The sequence below is a fragment of the Carettochelys insculpta genome, chromosome 3 (assembly GCF_033958435.1).
Source record: "Carettochelys insculpta isolate YL-2023 chromosome 3, ASM3395843v1, whole genome shotgun sequence".
NCBI classification, from domain to species: Eukaryota; Metazoa; Chordata; order Testudines; family Carettochelyidae; genus Carettochelys; species Carettochelys insculpta.
The window spans coordinates 65600097-65619011 of NC_134139.1; the positions used below are offsets into that span (position 1 = coordinate 65600097).

The 18915-nt window shown below is 43.5% G+C and overlaps 1 protein-coding gene across 1 annotated transcript in view; it reads left to right on the forward strand.

Moving 5' to 3' along the window:
• The window catches only part of LOC142010150 (kinesin-like protein KIF28), a 72748-nt gene that overhangs the window by 46674 nt on the left and 7159 nt on the right, over positions 1–18915 (forward strand). The window contains exons 14-19 of the mRNA XM_074988412.1: positions 2252–2396; positions 5316–5434; positions 7110–7217; positions 12161–12435; positions 14714–14848; positions 17143–17309. Of these exons, the coding sequence (XP_074844513.1) occupies positions 2252–2396; positions 5316–5434; positions 7110–7217; positions 12161–12435; positions 14714–14848; positions 17143–17309 (949 nt within the window). The remainder of the gene's footprint in view (positions 1–2251; positions 2397–5315; positions 5435–7109; positions 7218–12160; positions 12436–14713; positions 14849–17142; positions 17310–18915) is intronic.

An 18915-nucleotide genomic window follows, 5' to 3' on the forward strand; every position in this document is an offset into this window, starting at 1 on the left:
GATTTTCAAGATGAGTAAATGTTCCCTGTAGGAGTAAGAGTTGTAGCATTGGGACCTAGATGTTCTAGGGAAAATGTACGTTAAACAAGTACCTGCCTCTTGAAAATACATAACTCTCCTTTGAGTGGCTCTGAAGATTCCCATTTACGTGTACTATCTCATTTTGTGATACTTTGTAATAGAACCCTCTTCCAGCAGCGTCAGCTAGAGCACTCTCACACCCCAGGCCTTCCTCCCTGTCCTGGTACACAGGGTGAGGCTATGAAGGGTGGACCATCCTCTCCACCTCACTTCCCTCCCAGATGCATGCCTGTGAACCTTAGAGCTGGTTACAAACACCTTTGGGAATAGCAGCAGTTTGTAACTCTGAGTAAAGCACTATGGCTGTTTCTTTCAAAAGTTTGCAAGTGAATATCATAGAATCGCAAAGCTGGAAGGGACCTCAAGAACGGACCTTAAGACCTCAAGAGGGACCTCAAGAAGGGACCTCAAGAGGTCATCGAGCCCAGCCCCCTGCCCCAAGCACGATCAACCCCCACTAAGTCATCTCACCCATGACGATGTCAAGCTGGGACTTAAAAACCTCAACTTAGTATAGTTTTGAAACTTGCCCAAGTAGAAGGAAAATGCTGCTTTTAACCATATTAACTTAATTACTACAAGAACAGAAACTTCCCTTACCTTGCCAAATCTTTTTAAAATTGCCATTTATTTTTTTCAGCAGCTGATATTTTACACAGTATTGTAAAATACTTTGCTTTTTCTTTTGTCTTTGCTCTCTGATTATGTACTTCCAACACGAAATGAGGTGTGTAGTTGACCAGTCAGCTTGTAATTCTGGTGTTCATAACTCTGAGGTTATACTGTAATTAGCCAACAAGTAGCTTTTTTCCCCAGTTCCAGGATACAGAGGACTGAGGAAGCAAAGAAAGCCAAGATTTAAGAGAGATGCTGCCTGTCTTCTGAGGAACGGACACTAACTATTTGGAATGCCTGGGCCATCTGCAAGTCTCTTGCCTTCAGAGCCCAAAAGGACAGGGAGACTCATCTGCAGCTCCTTCTGCTGAAAGAATCCCTGGATGCTAGACCTGCTGGATCCATGTGATTGTCAGTTCCAAGGTTGAGAAAGTTGTCCCCATCCCGTTGTCTTCAGGTTCTAGCTGACTGCAGGGTTCCGTGGGTGACAGAGGATGGATCACTTGAAGAATATTTGTTCTGTTCATTCCCTCTGGCGCACCTATCATTGGAGATTGTTGGAAGACAGGATACTGGGCTTAAATGACCTTTAGGTTTGAACAAGTAAGGACATTCATATGTCCTTAAACTGCATCCCCTACCAGGGCCTGACTCAGTTTCTGCAGCTCCCTCAGTCAAGCTAACAAAGTGATATACACCCAAGCTAAGGACATTCTGGTCAGACTCTTCCAATTCCAGAAGAAATGTCAAGGATCAGTTCAGCCACCATCATCTGTTCTGTATCTCTTGCAGCTGCAGGACCAGGGTTTGTCGCAAATGCCTCTTCTGGATCCCAGAAGATGGATGTAAACAGTGCCCATAACAAGGGCTCCTAGCACCTTCAACCTGGGATGTTGCAGTAATCATTTTAAAAAAAAAAAAAAGGCAGCAGCAGCATGGGAACAAGCAGACCAACGTCAACACTGCCAGTTCCCATGTGTCAAAACTCTTGGACCTAACTAATTTGGGTGGGGCCACTATGGCTCCTAACAGGAAACTTCTGCCTACAGCTTCAGTAATGAAGGAGATGCATCCTTGCTTATATTCAGGCCTGAATATTGCATCCCTGTGTTTTGATGTTTTAAGTTGTATTTCTTACTCATGGCAGCATCATGTTGTTACCTAGTTTCATTTTACTATAAGCCATAAGTGGTAGACAGACACAAATATTTTCCTGTTGTAGAGATGCTGTAAGGCTGAAAAACTAACAAGTTTCTCCTAACTTCTATTGCCACGTTTACTGATGTTGAATTCTAGAGTGCTCTATCTGGTCACTCCCCTCTTATTCTTAGCTGTCCTGGTGTACTTCCTTTCCTAGCCCTTAGAATACCAGATTTTCACCCTTACCACCTCCATTCAAAGCATGCTTTTCTTCTGTCCCTTCGCTTTCCTTTTGGGGCAGTGGAGTTCTCCAGATCAATTTACAAATAGTAAACCCATGCAGTGCTAAAAGAGAGCACTTTTGAGAAACATCACATCCTTGAGTTTAACCAGCACCATGTACTTTAATCTCCAGGACCGTATTATTTTGGGATCAAATAGTGCTTACCTTTATATTGGATTTCCTGCAGAACGTACTGATGAGGACATGATCAGATATGATTATGATTTCTTTCAGTCAGAGTTGGCGGCAGCAAAGGGCTTCAGTGTAGATAAACTTGGTAAGCATTACTGCTTGTGCATTGAGCTCAGGTATTTCTGAGGTGACTTGAGAGTACTTCTAAATCTACCTTTCCTTTTTGCAGCTAGCCTGCAATACTTAATATGGAACTGACACTGCACACAGGGCGTCCTGGGAAAGATGAGACCCTCCCAATCACACTATCTGTGGATTTTCTTCAATTTTGTAAATGTTCTTCCAGTGCGCAGAGAGAGTGAATTCACTCATAAAACCATATTTTTCATCTTTTGTCTCCAATATCCACACATGCATTTTTAAAATCTAAGTCCTATAGCATGAGGGTGCATTTGGGGGGCGGGATGTATACTGTGCTTTTTTAATAAACAATGTTCTGAAGTTTTGGCAGTCTCTCAGAATAAGTTAACTGATAGCCGGTCATGTCTCCCAAAATCTCTCTTCTTTCAAGCATAAGTCAGTGTATTACTCACCAGGATTTCCCATGTTCTTTCAAAAATACTTGAAGTATTCATTAAAAAAAAAAAAATCCTCTTCCCAAGAAGCAGTAACCCTCAGCATTTCAGGCTTGATCTACACCTAAAACTTACATCAGCCTGGCATATGTCATTCATGGTGGGGACAAATTTCACACCCTGTCTATCATAGTTAGGTTGCTCTCACACCCACTGTAGATTGCAGACATAGCTATTGCAGGGGTTAGGATTCTGTCACAGGTATTCAGCACTGCCCCAGTCTGAAGTCATGGTGTTCTGTGGAGGTAGAAGTCATGTGTTCTGTGACTGAATCAGAGCCATAGCAGTTGCCTCTTGGAGAGGCAGAGTACCTACCACATGGGAAAATCCTTTCCTTTGATGGAGGCATCCACCATGCTACAGCAGCTCAGCTGCAGGGCAGACATGGCATAAGAAATTAGATCAGTTTATTTTTAACAACAAACACACCAGACTAAAAGTCCACACAAGATTGCTCACTGAGAGTTCCAGGTGTTGTCAATTCAAGACGAGTGGTGGTCTTGGATAGCTCTCTTCCAGAAAGCTTTGGGTGAATGGGAGTATCAGAAGTGCTCTGCCTTCCCCTGGCTTCATCACTCTCTCAGCAACCAGCTGCACCGGTTTTGATAAACCGTTTCAGCTTTCACTGAGTTGGGTACCACTGCTTGTAAGATTTGGTCGTGAGGTTCTTACATTGTTACTGAAACAGAAATATTCCTCCTTCTTCTCCAAGTCACTCCCAGTGCTCATCTCAAATTTGTTCTTCATCTTGCTCCCACTTTGTTAGGTAGTTACATTTGTCTCAAAGTGTATCTGGGAGATCAGGTTGTGAATAGTCTTCATCTCAGTTGGATACACTGGCATATGTGACTCCACTTGCTGAACTGTTACTGGGGTGCTGTATGTTGTTGAGCACCTGCTATATGTCACATCTCAGATTCCAGAGAAAAGTGCAATGTGTTACCCTAATTTACACTAAAGACCATCCCAGGGTTACGCTCGTGTGTTAATAAATGTCTCTAGTGGATTAAAGGAAAAGGAGAACTAGCTTTCAAGTACACACCCACACATACTCATAACCTCATGCGTTCACACACGCAGAATCGCCCAGGTGAAGAGACGCGCTGTAGAGGAAGCTAAGGCATAGTGAATCTAGTGTGTCTGGCTGCAGGCGTGAACCTAGGGTGGCAAGCTGATTGTATGACCACTTTGTCAGCTGATTATACGACCACCTTGTCTCTTGCTTGTCAGTGGAGTCGTCAGGAGCAGGCAGGCGGTACCATCCATCCTGGGGAGACAGGGAGAGTCCCCAGCTAAGGCTAACTCCTGAAGAGTGGTGATGGCAAGAAGTTGTCCTATAGCTTTGCACCCATCTTTTTGTTTCAGTCCCATAGCAATTTTCTTATCCCGGTGCCCCAGGATGCTGTAGGACCATAATAGCAGCTGGGACTTTGATCTTACCTTGATGGGGCCTCTTTCTCTTTCTTGGGTGGATTCTTTTCCCGGTCTCAGCTTCTGTGATTCTCTAGCCATCTGAGTGCTGCTGGCAGCTGGTTGTCCAGGGACTGATTCCATTGCACACCCACCCCTGTTCGCACTTTCCTCACTCACACAAGCAAAAGAAATTTCTTTCACAGAGACAGGATTTGTTACAAAGTTATGGTATCTATAAACAGTTTCTTATTAGCTTATAATACTTAATATAGACCTAGCAGCTGTTACCAAACAAAGCTCATGAAACAAAACACAACCATAGAGAACAAAGCTACATCTACAAAACAAAGCTCCTGTTACAGACCTTACAGAAAATTATGGCACTTAAAACAAGCAATGACTGAAAGGCACAGAACTTACACCTGCATTGTGCTGGACTGAACAGAGGCTTTATACAACACAGTGACTCCAAACAGTTGCAAAATTATTTGTAAGCTAAGACACTGCATAAATACAGTATCTTAATTACTACCATCTCCGCCTCTCTCCAAAAGATAATGAACCAAAAATATTTCTGAACAGTAGCACCTGTAAAGTTTAGGGAAGCTGGAAATCTGTACCCAACTCCATAGCCAAATTTTGCATGTCTTTGTAATGGGCTGAACCAAAATTTCAGATCAAAACATGCACCCAGAATACTTGTGTTTAAAAACTAGATCCTGAGCCCACACTTTTTAGGTAGGGCCAGTCTCTAGCAAGAACATGGGGACCAATTGACAGGTGAATGAAATGGTTGTTTCCATATCATATGAAATTTCAAGTACATACCAAAACATGTAAAATTTTCTGGGGACTACTACATAGAAATAAACAATCTTAAAGCTCTGCCAATTACTGTAGAGTGATTCTAGGTAAAAATAGCTGATAGTATTTGCCATTCATAAGTAAAGCTTCAAACTCTGTGTGCAAATGGATTGTCTTCCTCTGGTTAACATTGAACATCATATTTCTCAAAGGTGTTGTCAATAAAAAGGATGGCAAAGCAGATCCTAGCGTTCTTGCAGTATTCCATGATTATATCAAGCTAATGCCTTCGGTTGCAGAAGCAAATCAGATGAGTGAGGAGTTGAAAAAGGTAAGTTGCAGTTTAACACTTTCCGTCCCAAGCTACTGTAGTTTTCTTTTAAACTAATATATTATTAGCCTTTGGAATACAGCAGATATATGGTGAGAAGTCTTAGCACCTTCACATCATTAGTGTAGTGTTCTTTCAACTTTCTCTCATCATCCTAGCTGTCTCAGAGGCAGGGGAGAGAGTTAAGCTATATTTTTTTCCCTCTGTTAGTCTCTCTGTGCAGTTGTTTTCTTGTAATTGTATTAAGTACACTCAGCATTTTTGAATACAGTTTGCATGCAGGATATTAGAGCAAATAAAGTTTTGTACTGTTTAACCTGGCTAAGCAGGGATAACTAACGGCAAGGATTTGAGGAGTTGCTTAGGTTATGTAAGGAGCTAAAGGTTAGAGTAAAGACGTTTAGCAAGGAAAAATTTATACTGGATATGAAGAATTCCACACTGCATTCTGATGATCTGTCCCTCCTCAGAAGCTTCATCACAGCATGCTTGAATGAAGTAACCTCTGTTCATTCCTTGATAAAGTACCATGCTGTCTCTCCACTATCTCTGAAGCTCTCCAGCAGTCCTTCTTTATTTATAGCAATTCGCTGTCCATCTGCAGATATCTTTGGAGTGACCAGCACCAATGGCAGGTTGGCCTCAATTTTCAGCCAGTGACATCTCGCTGGTTTTTTTTGGAGGATTAAGTGCCAAAGCAGGCAAGCTTTGCTTTCAGCATTGAAGTAGCTGTCTGTTTTTTCCTTCTCCCAACAAGTCAACAAGTCTCCCAACTTTTCTTCACTCCTCTAATAACCAGAGGGATGCAAGCGCTCAGGAGCATCCCTCTGGTTATTAGAGGAGTGAAGAAAAGTTTATTTTACTAGGCTTTCCATTTGAACACTAGGGGAGCACATGTCTGTATCCAAGATTAGGGGCCTGTGACAGAGGAGGATGTAGGGAGTGGGGTGAGCTATTTTGATGGCTCACCGGACAGTCAAATTCCACTCATAGCTTAGTACTAGATTTCTCTCCAGGGATGAGAGTTTGACTTTTGTGCACTATAAAATAGGGGTGGGGAAATGCCTGCCCAAAGGCAGGATCTGGTCTGCCATTTAGTCCCTGGTGGGTCCCAACCTCTGTGTTTTCCTGTGCCTCTGCAGTATCATGCGATTGCAGCTCTCATTGGCCGTGGATTGCTGTTCATGGGTAACGGGAGCAGCAGGAAGTGGCGCAGACTAAGACGCTGCTTCCTGTTACTGACATTGGCTGCACATGGTGATTCATGGCCAGTGAGGCTGGCCCATCACCCAATATCCTGTGGCAGTGCAGGTACATATAGTGGCAGCGGCCCACCAGGACTAACCCTGGCAAGCTGCTGCTTTTTTATTGCCCATCCCGCTATAAAAGGACTCTCTAAATTGGCTGCTTGCACTACACAGCTGAGTGGTCTTAAGTGGGGATGAAGAGGTGGCTTCAACATCTGAATACATTTCCAAAGTTTGAGGTGCGATATCCATTATTAGAAATGTTCTAACTTGTCTCACATAAACGTGTTTGATGTGTGCTACACAGGAAACACCTAAAAGTAACCCCTTAACGTGGCACAGGGTCGTGAAGATTAGCTAAATCCAGCACGTGGATACTGAAGTGCAATATTCTATTCTCTTGAGAAACATGCCTTTTCCCTTCACAGGAGCTCAAGTTAGAACTGAAAGTGAAAAATCTAGCAGCGTCTGACTCCAGAGGTTATGATCTGCAAAAGGAAGTAATAGTAAAAGTGACGAACAAAAAGACTAAGCAGGTAACGAAGCTGAGCCTGAGTCTTGTGCTAATAGTAGAGAACACTAGAGAGGATCAGTAAGATGCAAGCTCCAGGTGACATTTACTGTAATGTAAGCTACAATGAGGTCTGCTCTCCCTCTGTTACAAAGAGCCCACTTTCTCAGTCCCCCTACTGCTTTTCATTTGTACACTCGCATAACTCCTCCCTCTCCTACACGGCCTCCGTGGAGCTCTGCAATTCTTTGGGTGTTTGCTTTATAGCTGCAGGTGCAGGCATCTGTGGACCAGTTCTGTGGATGGTTGCACATATTCACAAGCCACTGACAGTCAGAGTGGCAGGCAGCTGAGAGGAACATTATTGCAGATCCTCTACTAACCCTGAGCAGAGGACTGGGACAGGTTGAGGGCTGCTGGTTGCTCCACATACAGGGCAAGGTGGAGGATCTGCACCCACAGCTGCCGGGGGGACTCTCCCTGACCCAGGTTTGGCCAGGTCTGGGTGGGGCTCAGAGCTGTAACCTGTCCAGGGTTCAGAGATGGACAAGCACTGCAGCGATACCCTTCACCTAGCCTAGCAGCCCCCGGGCAGCTCCACAGGTCACCCTCTCTCCTGTCCCTCCCAAGCCAGCATAGAACCGAGCTGGGGAGCCATGGCAGACCCTCCACCAGCCAGCGGAGCTCGGGGGAGAGAGGGTGCTGATTGCAGCTCCCAGACATGCCCTCTGCGCCCTTCCCTGCCCCCAGCTCCCTACCTGGCAGAGGGCAGATGGAGGGTCTGAGAGTCCACATGGTCTTCCCATAGCAACCCATGCAGCTCTCCCTGACTGGGCACCAAAGGAGGTGTGCCTTGGAGCCTCAGTCCAGCCCCCAGAGTAAAGCCTTGCTAATCTACAGGTAATTCTCTTGACTTGCAGGTCGGATGCCAACACACATTTGTGTATCTCCTCAGGCCTCTGTCTTCACACTCAGCCTTTGTGTGCTCCAGTCCCTGTATTCATTCCCCCCCAACACAGATGCCCATACACCCTTCCTACGGAAGCTGTTCTTTCTCTGTACGAATGCCTGAGTCCACCTGCAGATGCTCCTTCCTCAAGGCCCCACCCTAATTTCATCATGTAGTTGGACTTTCCGAACATTGCTTCAACTTGAACCAAAATAAACTCTCACGTAGGTGCATGAAATCTTTTTGCTCTGTTGTCTGTTCCAGCATTCTGCAGTAGAGAAGGTGACGATGAAATTCATGTTGTTGGACTATTTAAGAGATGAGCACTGGATAACAATCATCTTAACAGGAGGTTTAAATGCAGCGACATGGCCAGAAAGCCTCTTCTCATGGTCTTGTCTGTGTTGCTGAGTTTTTTTTCTCATAATCATCTTTTGTTGTAGTATTTGTCCATTTCCATCAGTACTAGCAATAATGGGAACGCCAGTGTACACGGCCATTGGGGTTTTTACCAGTGTATCATAGAATCATAAGGCTAAAAGGGACCTCAGGAGGTCATCTAGTCCAGCCCCCTGCTTCAAGCAGGATCAGCCCCCACTAAGTCATCCCAGCCATGACCTTGTCAAGCTGGGGCTTAAAAACCTTGAGGGATGGAGAATCCACCACCTCTCTAGGCAATGCATTCCAATGCTTCACCACCCTCCTGGTGAAGTAGTTTTTCCTAATATCCAACCTACATCTCTCCCTCTTTAACTTCAGACCATTACTCCTTGTTCTGCTATCTGCACCACTGAGAACAGCTTCTCTCCGTTCTCTTTTAGAGCTCCCCTTTAGGAAGTTGAAGGCTGCTATTAAATCACCCCTCAGTCTTCTGGAAACTAAACAAGCCCATTTTCCTCAGCCTCTCCTCATAGGTCTTGTGCTCCAGCCTTAATTATTTTTGTTGCCCTCCACTGTAAACCTGCTCCAGCACATCCACGTCCTTTTTATACTGGTGGCCCAAAACTGGATGCAATATTCCAGATGTGGCCTCACCAGCGCCAAATAGAGGGGAACAACCACTTCTCTAGATCTGCTCGAAATGCTTCTCCTAATGCACCCTAATATGCTGTTAGCCTTCTTGGCTAAAAGGGCACACTGTTTACTCATATCCAGCCTTTCATCCGCTATAACCCCTAGGTCCCTTTCTGCTGTCCTGCTGCTTACCTAGTCGGTCCCCAGCCTATAACAATGCTTGGGATTCTTCCGCCCCAGGTGCAGGACTCTACACTTCTCCTTGTTGAACCGCATAAGATTTCTTTTGGCCCAATACTTCAATTTATCCAGGTCACTCTGGATCCTATCTCTGCTCTCCAACGCATCTACCCTTCCCCCTAGCTTAGTGTCATCAGCAGACTTACTGATGAGCATGCAATCCAGTCCCTCATCCAGGTCATTAATAAAGATGCTGAACAACATCGGCCCCAGAACTGAGCCTTGTGGCACTCCCCTTGAAACCGACTGCCATCCAGATATTGAGCCATTGACCACTACCTGTTGGGCCCGACCGTCAAGTCAGCTTTCTAGCCATCTTATTGTCCAAGGATTCAATCCATATTTCTTTAACTTATGGGCAAGAATGTTGTGGGAGACTGTATCAAAAGCTTTGCTGAAGTCAACGTATATCACATCCATTGACTTCCCCATGTACACAGAGCTTGTTACCTCATCATAGAAGCTAATCAGATTGGTCAGACACGACCTGCTCTTGGTGAATCCATGCTGGCTACTTTTGATCACTTTCCCCTCTTCCAAGTGCTCCAAAATGAATTCCTTGAGGATCCCCTCCATTATTTTTCTAGGGATCGAGGTAAGGCTGACCAGTCTATAGTTCCCTGGTTTGTCCTTCTTTCCTTTTTTAAAGATGGGCACTACATTTGCCTCTTTCCAGTCATCCGGGATCTCTCCCGATCTCCAAGAGTCTTCAAAGATAATGGCCAAAGGCTCAGCAATCACATCTGCCAATTCCCTCAGTATCGTTGGGTCCATTAAATCCAGACCCATGGATCTGTGTACATCTGGTTTTTCTAGATAGCTCATAACTTGTTTCTTCCCCACATGTGGCTGCCCTCCAGCTTTCTATACTGCATTATCTAGCATTGTAGTGTGGGAGCTTACTTTGTCCGTTAAGACTGAGGCAAAAAAAGCATTGAGTACTTCAGCTTTTCTTACATCTTTTGTCACTAGGTTACCTCTCACATCCAATAATGGCCCCACACCTTCTCTGATAACCTGCTTATTGTTAAAATGCCTAGAGAAACCTTCTTGTTACCCTTTGCATCCCTTGCCAGCTGCAGTTCCAATTGTGCTTTTGCTTTCCTGATTACTCCCTGGCATTCTCCAGCTGTATGTTTATACTCCTCCTTAGTCAACTGTCTACACTTCCATTTCTTGTACGCATCCTTTTTGAGTTTAAGCTGACTAAGGATTTCCCTGTTAAGCCAAGCTGGTTGCCTGCCATGTTTGCATTTTTTACTATGCAGCAGGATGGTTTGTTCCTGTGCCTCAAGTAAATCATCTTTAAAATACTGCCAATTCTCTTGAACTCTTTTCCCCTTCATCTTCATTTCCCAAGGGATCCTGCCCATCAGTTCTCTCAGAGAGTCGAGGTCTGCTTTTTTGAAATCAAGGATCTGTATGTTACTGCTCATCTTTCTTCCTTTTGTCCGGATCCTGAAATCTACTATCTCATGGTCGCTGCAGCCCAGGTTTCCACCCACTTCTATTTCTCCTACTAGCTCTTTCCTGTTTGTGAGCAGCAGGTTAAGTTGTGCATGGCCCTGGTCGGTTCCTTCAGCACTTGTACCAAGAAGTTATCCCCAACATTCTCCAAAAACTTCCTGTATTGTCTGTGTGCTTGTATATTGGTCTTTTAACAAATGTCCGGATGATTAAAGTCTCCCATGAAAATGAGGGCCTGTGATTTGGACACTTCTCTTAGCTGTCTGAAGAAATCATCATCTACCTCATCTCCCTGATCTGGCAATCTATAGCAGACAACCAACTACAACATCACCTCTGTTACTTCTGCCTCTAAGCTTAACTCGAAGACGCTCAACTGGATTTTCTCCCTCATATACTGGAACTCTGAGCTATCATACTGCTCCCTCATACAGAACGCAACCCCTCCTCTTTTTCTCCCCTGTCTGTCCTTCCTAAACAGTTTATACTCTTCCATCACCGTGCCCCAGTTATGCAAATCATCCCACCAAGTCTCTGTTATTCCAATCAGCTTATACTTCTTTGACTGTGCCAGGGCACATCATCTAATCTACTCTGATAGAGAACGTGATTTGAACTTTTCACAGGCTGCTTCACAATGAAAGACACACAACTCCAGGGTTAATGTAGTAAAAGTGAGCACTTAATAATCTTTTCTCTTTCTGGGACTGAAATTCTTTCTGCATTTACCTTTATCAGTGGGATGTTTGTTGCTGAGGGAAGGATTTGAACAGCTCTTTTACATTTTTAATCCACAAGTTAGGTACTGAGAAATTCTGATTTGTCTCCATTCCTATGTTTCATGGACTTGCTTAGTGCAGGCACAAGTTATAACACTTCTGATCCTTATTTCAATCTTGTTGGAGGAGTTTATCTCCCCTTTCAGAATGTTGCTGCTGTAGAATGTAATGCTATTTTTCAAGTGGCCCCAGCTTTTCTGCATGCTCAAATCTGACATGAAAAATATAAAGCAATCACAGGTTGTATCATTTTTTGCTTGCCTGTTTCTCTGCAAGTGGAATCATGGGATCACAGGAGTGTTATGTTCAAGTACTAGACAGCTATCCAGAATGTATGTCCCTGCAGATACTAAGGGGCTGAATTTGGCACACTTAATTGCAGGGACTCTTTTTCTTACTTTTGTTTCATACTATGGGTTGCAGAAAGTCACTGATTAAAGTTAACTGAAAGAACCTGGCAAATCTGAGAGTACCAGAATCCTATAACCATTCATTTAATCATCATCTCTGTATATCTAGGTATGGGTATGGTCAAAGGCCAAGTTCATCAATAGGAAATTCCTCATGGAGGAGCTTTACCAGAAGTTTTTCGATGAAGAGGATGTCAATGTGGACCAAGACAGTGATCCATTCTGGGATCCTGTAGAGGTTATTCATTTAGGGTCTGCTCACATTTGGCTTCAATCACTTGCTTACTGCATGAAGCTGGAAGAACAAACAGAAGTTCTGAACTCTGAAGGGGTGGAGGAAGCTGTTCTACTTATAAACATTGTTCCGTGTGCTGGTGATGGAAGGTAAATCTTTTCCTTATTTGAAGGAGCTCCTAGCTAAGAACACTTAAAAAATCCAATTTAGGATTTCACAGAGTGACATGTCTGACTGGAGATGGAAGCTAAAAGCATTGAGCAAAAAAATAAAGACTGCATAACATTCAAATAAGTTTACATAGGTGTAAATGGAAGCAGTATTTGACCCAAAGACCTTTAGCAAATGAGGAAAAATATGCCAGTGTGACATAGTGTTAAGCTGTTCTGATCTCCCTGGGATGGTAAAGTCCATCAGGTTGTTACCCAAAGTGTTACCCTAGTGAAGTGGAAGAACCACTGAGGAGCTCTAGTTGGACCTTCTGGGAAAGAGGAACAAACAAAGTGGATAATAAATAACTACTCATTATCTTCTGCTGTACTTTACTTCCTACTGTATAACAGTTACAAAGCACCCTGCATACACAAGGTAGTATATGTCACTGAGCTCAGCTGTCTCAGAACTGTTTAGGTGGGGAAGCTCTGGAGGCACTAGTAGAGTATGGGAGAAGGCACTGATGATGCTGCAGTTGTGACAGGCTTGAAGGGGTAGAGAGACAATAAACACAAACATTTTGCAACAGCCATCCACGGTTCTCCAGCTGTGGTTTGTGCGGCTTTCCTGTGTAGGAGGCAGAGCTAGTCCTACCACAGAGGTGAAGCTCTAGTCAGTTTTAAAGCAGTGACACTTCTGGATAGTTGTAGGTCAAGGACATAGGGTTTGCAAAAAATCCTGTGACTAGCTAAACTTAGAGCCCTGCCCCATGAACAACTGCATTGCCTGATGTTTGTAAGTTTACTTGTAAGCAAATCTGACATGACCATAACTGAAAGTTCACAAACACACAGAAGATGAGACCAAACTGCCAATGTCCTGGAAGGCTTAGAATAGTGGGACCGGCAGTTGATGGTCTTCTCTAGACTGGGGGAGAAGGACTGATTAAAACATGTTCCCAACATCTATTTTTAAGTTAAACACTGTGGAGGTCCAAGGGTAGACCTTGGCCAGCTAACACATTTGTAAAGGCTTTAAACCCCATCAGTGCTAAATATTATAGTGTTTATATTCTAGAGCCAGTAAGGGGAAAAGAGAACCAGTATTAATGCCATATCTCACTCCCAGGGCTTGTCTACATGGGAAGTTAATACATAGCAAGCTACATTGTGAATTTCCAGGTCACCGATTATTCTACACTAACTCCTCCTGTAGACTCTCTCGCAAAGTGCCTTTGTGTGCTTTAGTTTACTACACTTCCAGGTGTAGTGAGCTCAGGTGTGTCTGGTTTCATGGTTCAACTTCGCTTTGTATCATGAGAAAACTCTCTATGTTGATTAAACAAAACATTTTAGCTTAGTTCTAAGCTACTCAATTAAGGAACTACTTTGTAAAGACAGAGGAGAAAAATATCTTTGGGAGCTGTGTGCCCATTTCTCCTCCCACCTCTGTACTTCCTTCCTTTTTTGGTCCATTTTGTGTGTGTCTCAAATGTCTGAGAATCTTATGGCACTTCCCTTCCCTCTCCTTTTGCTTTCTCCTAATCCCTTTCTTGCTTAGGCTATGTCTACATTAGCACCCCCCTTTCAAAAGGGGAATGCTAATGAGACACTTTGGGATATGCTAATGAGGTGTCACAATGAATATGCAGAGCCTCATTAGCATAATGGTAGCGGAAGCACTTCAAAGTGCCACTTTTGATTTGCGCATGGCTCGTCTACATGGGGTCCTTTTCGAAAGAACCCTGCACACTTTGAAATCCCCTTATTCTTATTTGATTGTGGGAATAAGGGAATTTCTAAGTGTGCAAGTTTCTTTTGCAAAGGACCCTGTATAGACAAGCCGCCCGCGATCGAAAGCAGCACTTCCAAAGTACTGTGGCTTCCATTATGCTAATGAGGTGCTGCTTATTCATTGCAGCGCCTCATTAGCATATCTCAGAGTCTCATTAGCATCCCCCTTTCGAAAGTGGGGGCCTAGGTAAAAATAGCCTTACACCTTCAATGGATCCTTGGCCTGTCACCTAGTCTTGTCCTCTTGGAGTTCCAGTAGCAAAGGAAATGAGCTATATTTGTTATACACAGTCCCTTCTAATAAGGTTTCCTTTCCCACCCCAGATAGCTACCAAAATATGTGTGAACAGCTAGCTGCCCTCTCCTCTGTTCTCAACCTCCTCCTCACTGGCCTGATTCATCCACTAATGTCACCATCATATATTTGCTGTGAAATCTGAGCCTGATTTAACATCTTACATGATGATTCCTATGGTTTTAGACCTTTTGGAGAGGATGAAATGGTCATTGACCCTTTGGAATTGCTGGGAAGAAGGATTGATTTCAAGATTTGCATCTTACAGTGCCTTGGAGTTAGATGGCTCAGAGAAGTCACCAAGCGGGGCATTCAGCTAGGGTAAGCTGTTGTATTAGTTCACTGCTTCCTTCATTGTGTGTACAGTTGGAATCATTGGTGACAGCAAGAGCAGTTTCACAGTTCTCAGTAGAAGTTTCCAAGCTGCATGAACCACTATCATCTGCTTATTAGCTCTCAAAGCTGCAGGGTCTACTTAATGTCAAAGGGTCAAAATCACAGCTGTTCTCTTAAAGGGGATGTTGATAGGAACAATCCCTGCCTTGAACAGGAATAATTGAGTTTATTTGTTCCAAACAAAAGATGCATTTTGTCAGTGAATGGGAGCAAAGCACCCCAGGGATTTGGTGTTGGGAGGGCAGAAAGCTTTAGGCTCCATAGTGCAAAATAAAATCTTGTGTTTGTAAAGCTGTTTAAGCAAATGTGATGGATTGGGTCACAAAGATCCCCTTCAGACTATCACTTCATGTGCTGAAATACCATTGAGTTTGTCTATCTGCCCCCGATTGGGCACCCTACCACCCTGTCCTGCTCAGCCAGAACCTCCAATCCCCTCCAGCACAGGCACGTATTTGGGGTCACAGCCCATGGCAGAGCAACACGGACACCTGAGATCGGCTCTGCTCTGGGAAGGCCCAGTTATTTATAGTGAGTTTATTAATAAGCGAAAGTGGGTATAAAAAGCACAATTTAAGTGGCTGCTAATCGTAGGTCAAAGTAAGTTACTAAACAAAAATGAAACAAAACACACCAGCTAAACCTGATTTTTTTTTTTTTTTTTTTTTTAAATGAAGCTTGTTACATGTAGTTTCTTACCCTAACAGTAGTTGGAATCATCTTTTCTCACAAGCTGGCCTCCCAGCTTAGGTCTGATCCTTCTTCATGTCCAGTTCCAGGCGGTTGCTGTTGATATCTTAGATACTAAATGGGTATCCAGGCATCTGGCTGCTGCTGTCTGATTCCCCAAATTTTGGCCAAGGCAGGTATCCTTTGTGCTCAGTTTAAACTTTTTCATATTTCCCATGGAAAAGTACAGCATCGCAAATGGGTTCCAGCATCAGATGACCTGGCTACATGTCTGGACATGGCCAATCATAGTCCAGGTATACAGGATAAGCAGGATTATGCACAGATCGTTATGGGCCATTAAGTTCCTTGAGTAGTATTAACGACACTCACTTAGCATGTGCAAATTAGTAAACTGCATATTTCTAGCTTCCAATATAGGAAGGATACATGCACACAAATGGAATATATGCTTTCAACAGATAACATTTCTAGTGAGATGTTAGAGGAAATATTTTGCAAAAAGCATATTCAAGATATGCTTACTCGTACCACACCCTATTTCCATAATGAATATGAAATACGCTGTCAAAGCAAAAGTGACAAAATGTTCACTGACAAACTGGGATGGTCATCAAAATAAACGCTGAAAATGAATCAAGCGAAGTACTTTTTTCACATAAAATATGGTGGTGTGTGTAGTTCAGTGGATTTACTGCCATAGTGTCCTCATGGGTTCTGGCTGCTCGCGTGTGTGTACAGTGATATGGCCCCAATGATCACAGCAGACCCTTCAAGGTTCCCCAAAGACCATGGACCAGATAAGGATCGAAGGCGCCAAGCCAGGTACAAGTAACAGTTTGCAAGTATAGTATACCGTACTGATACCCTGTACGGATGTACCTGTGGCAATGGACTGACAGTCAGTAGGAACTGCACTGCCTCCCAAGGTCAGACAAAGATGGTCCCCAAGACACCATGTTGTATACACATACAAATAAAGTACACCTCACTGCTGACATATCAAGCTATCGCCTTCTGACGCTATACCAGCCATCACCCTGTACCTTGTGATTTGACGAGATCATCTCTTATCCATCGTGCTGTCATTTAGACCCTTTCCTGAACCTAGGTCGCTATCTGTAATGAGTAGGTACCAAGGTCTTTACTGAGCTGGTGGTACCTTGTGATTTCAACTTGTTCAAGTTACTGTTCTGCACCTGCGCCAATTACCAGTTAGCGTTCTGTACTCTCAGCGCTGTCTGGGCCAAGTTCTGTTAGCAGAGGTCTGCCTCTTGCTCATGGCTTAGCTTTGCTTTGAGCCAGGCTTTGTCCATTGTTGCTAGGCCTTAGGCCTCATACCAGGCCTGTGCTGTATGGGTTTAGGCCTCCCATCTTACTACAGTGTGTTCCTGCACAAAGCATTCTATTCAGCAAGAGCAAAGAGCTGGTGTCAGAGTATTGCTTAAATACCTTTGTTCAGATAGGAGACTTTTTCCAATACCGACCTGGGCATTTATAGACATTTTATGTTTGTTTCATTCCCCTAGGTACAAAGTTTATGATCTGCCACATGCTCTATATACAAAGCCTGTTTGGAAAAATGTGAATGCAAAGATTGAAGAGACAGTCCACTTCTCAGCCCTAAGTGTCTCCCATGAATTTTTGCTTTATTTACAAAAAAATGCATTAATTGTTGATTTGTGGGGCCTTCAAGGTATTTCATTTGCAAGATTTTTAATTTGCATAGTTCTTTATGGCTACAAGTTCTAAATAGAATCAACCCACGTTCTAGTACAGTTTTCAAATATAGAATAACCTGATTGTAAAACAGCATGGTCACTTACACTAGTCCAGTATTTACATACTGAAAAACTGATTAGATTGCCTTTTTACAACTGTTTTAGAATGAATGCGTCAACCTAACCTAGAAGAATCTAACCACTTGAAACATCTGAAAGTATCCTCTCTATTAAATAGCTCTGTGTCTCGCACTTAAGAGGCATCTCAAATTTGAGTCTCATCACTTTACAAACATTAATGAAGTTTTCAGAATGCCAATGAGGCATTATGAACCTCATTTTACAATTGACCTATACAGAAGCTAAATACCTTGCCCAAGGTCATGCATCACGTCACCGTCGGGGTGGGAAAATATATGGTGCAGTCCTAAATTAGATATTAGTCTTTGCTTCCAGCTCCCTACTCTTCTGGGTGAAAGGACCAGAGTCCGTAGAAATTGCATGAATACCATGAGAGGTTTTTTCCCCTCACAGGGAGTGGGAATCAGTCCATCAAACTGGTTAGCTAGGTACCAACTGGCTTTCTTAAGAGCGTTCATGTTCTTACATTATGTAGTATTAGTGCAGTTGGGGGTAGTTCGGTGACTGTTACTGAACATATTGTAGGCTAGGATCAGAGAAGTAGTCGTGTTAGTCTGTAGCGTCGAGAACAGCAAGAAGTCTAATAGCACCTTATAAACAAACAGGTATTTTGGAGCATAAGCTTTCGTGGGCAAAGACCCGCTTCATCAGATGCATATTATAGGCTAGATTTTGATCTAGATCCAGTGATATAATTTAAGACAGTCACCATTCCCTAGCATGGCTATAGAGCTACCAGTAAGTTGTTCAGTCCCTTTCCATAATAAAATTAAAGGTGATAAAACACAGATGCCCCTAGCTGCAGAAACAAGCAGAGCTAGGGTGCAGTACTTTTTAGCACCATGGTTGTACCCTACACCTGGGCAGTCTGAGTACTTAGATTGCACCACTGTCTCACATATAATAGATGAGTTCAGGACATCCTGGAGGTGCTGTGGCATTGCTTATTACTCTGATTCTGACCTCCTCCTTTTCATACTAGATGTGTTTTGACCTCTGTCACTGTGTTGCAGTTTACCAAATTGTTCAGGAACCCTGACCTTGACTGAAGTCTGTGCATGATTGTCATACAAATAGTAATTGCCAGGTTGTATTCCAAGGTGTGGAGATAAATTCCATAAACAATTTTCCCTTCACGGTGATCCATGGCTCCAGACCAACGTGGGACAAAATCTGTCGCCTGCTCCTAACCCCCACACCTATTCCTGTATTTCAATAGTGAAAAGGATGATAAAAGAATGGAGAGAAGAGGCTGGGTAATGGAGAGGAATTAAAGTTCACAACATTTTTCCCAACCAAAAATAACTAAATTAATGTCCTATTCTTGTGACATTTTGGGCACCAACCAGGCAGGTAACTTTAGGGGTCTGTTTTGTGCAGCTGTGGTTCAGTTCCCTGGCACCAACCTGGCTCTCACTATCCTAGTTACTCTTTGTAGGG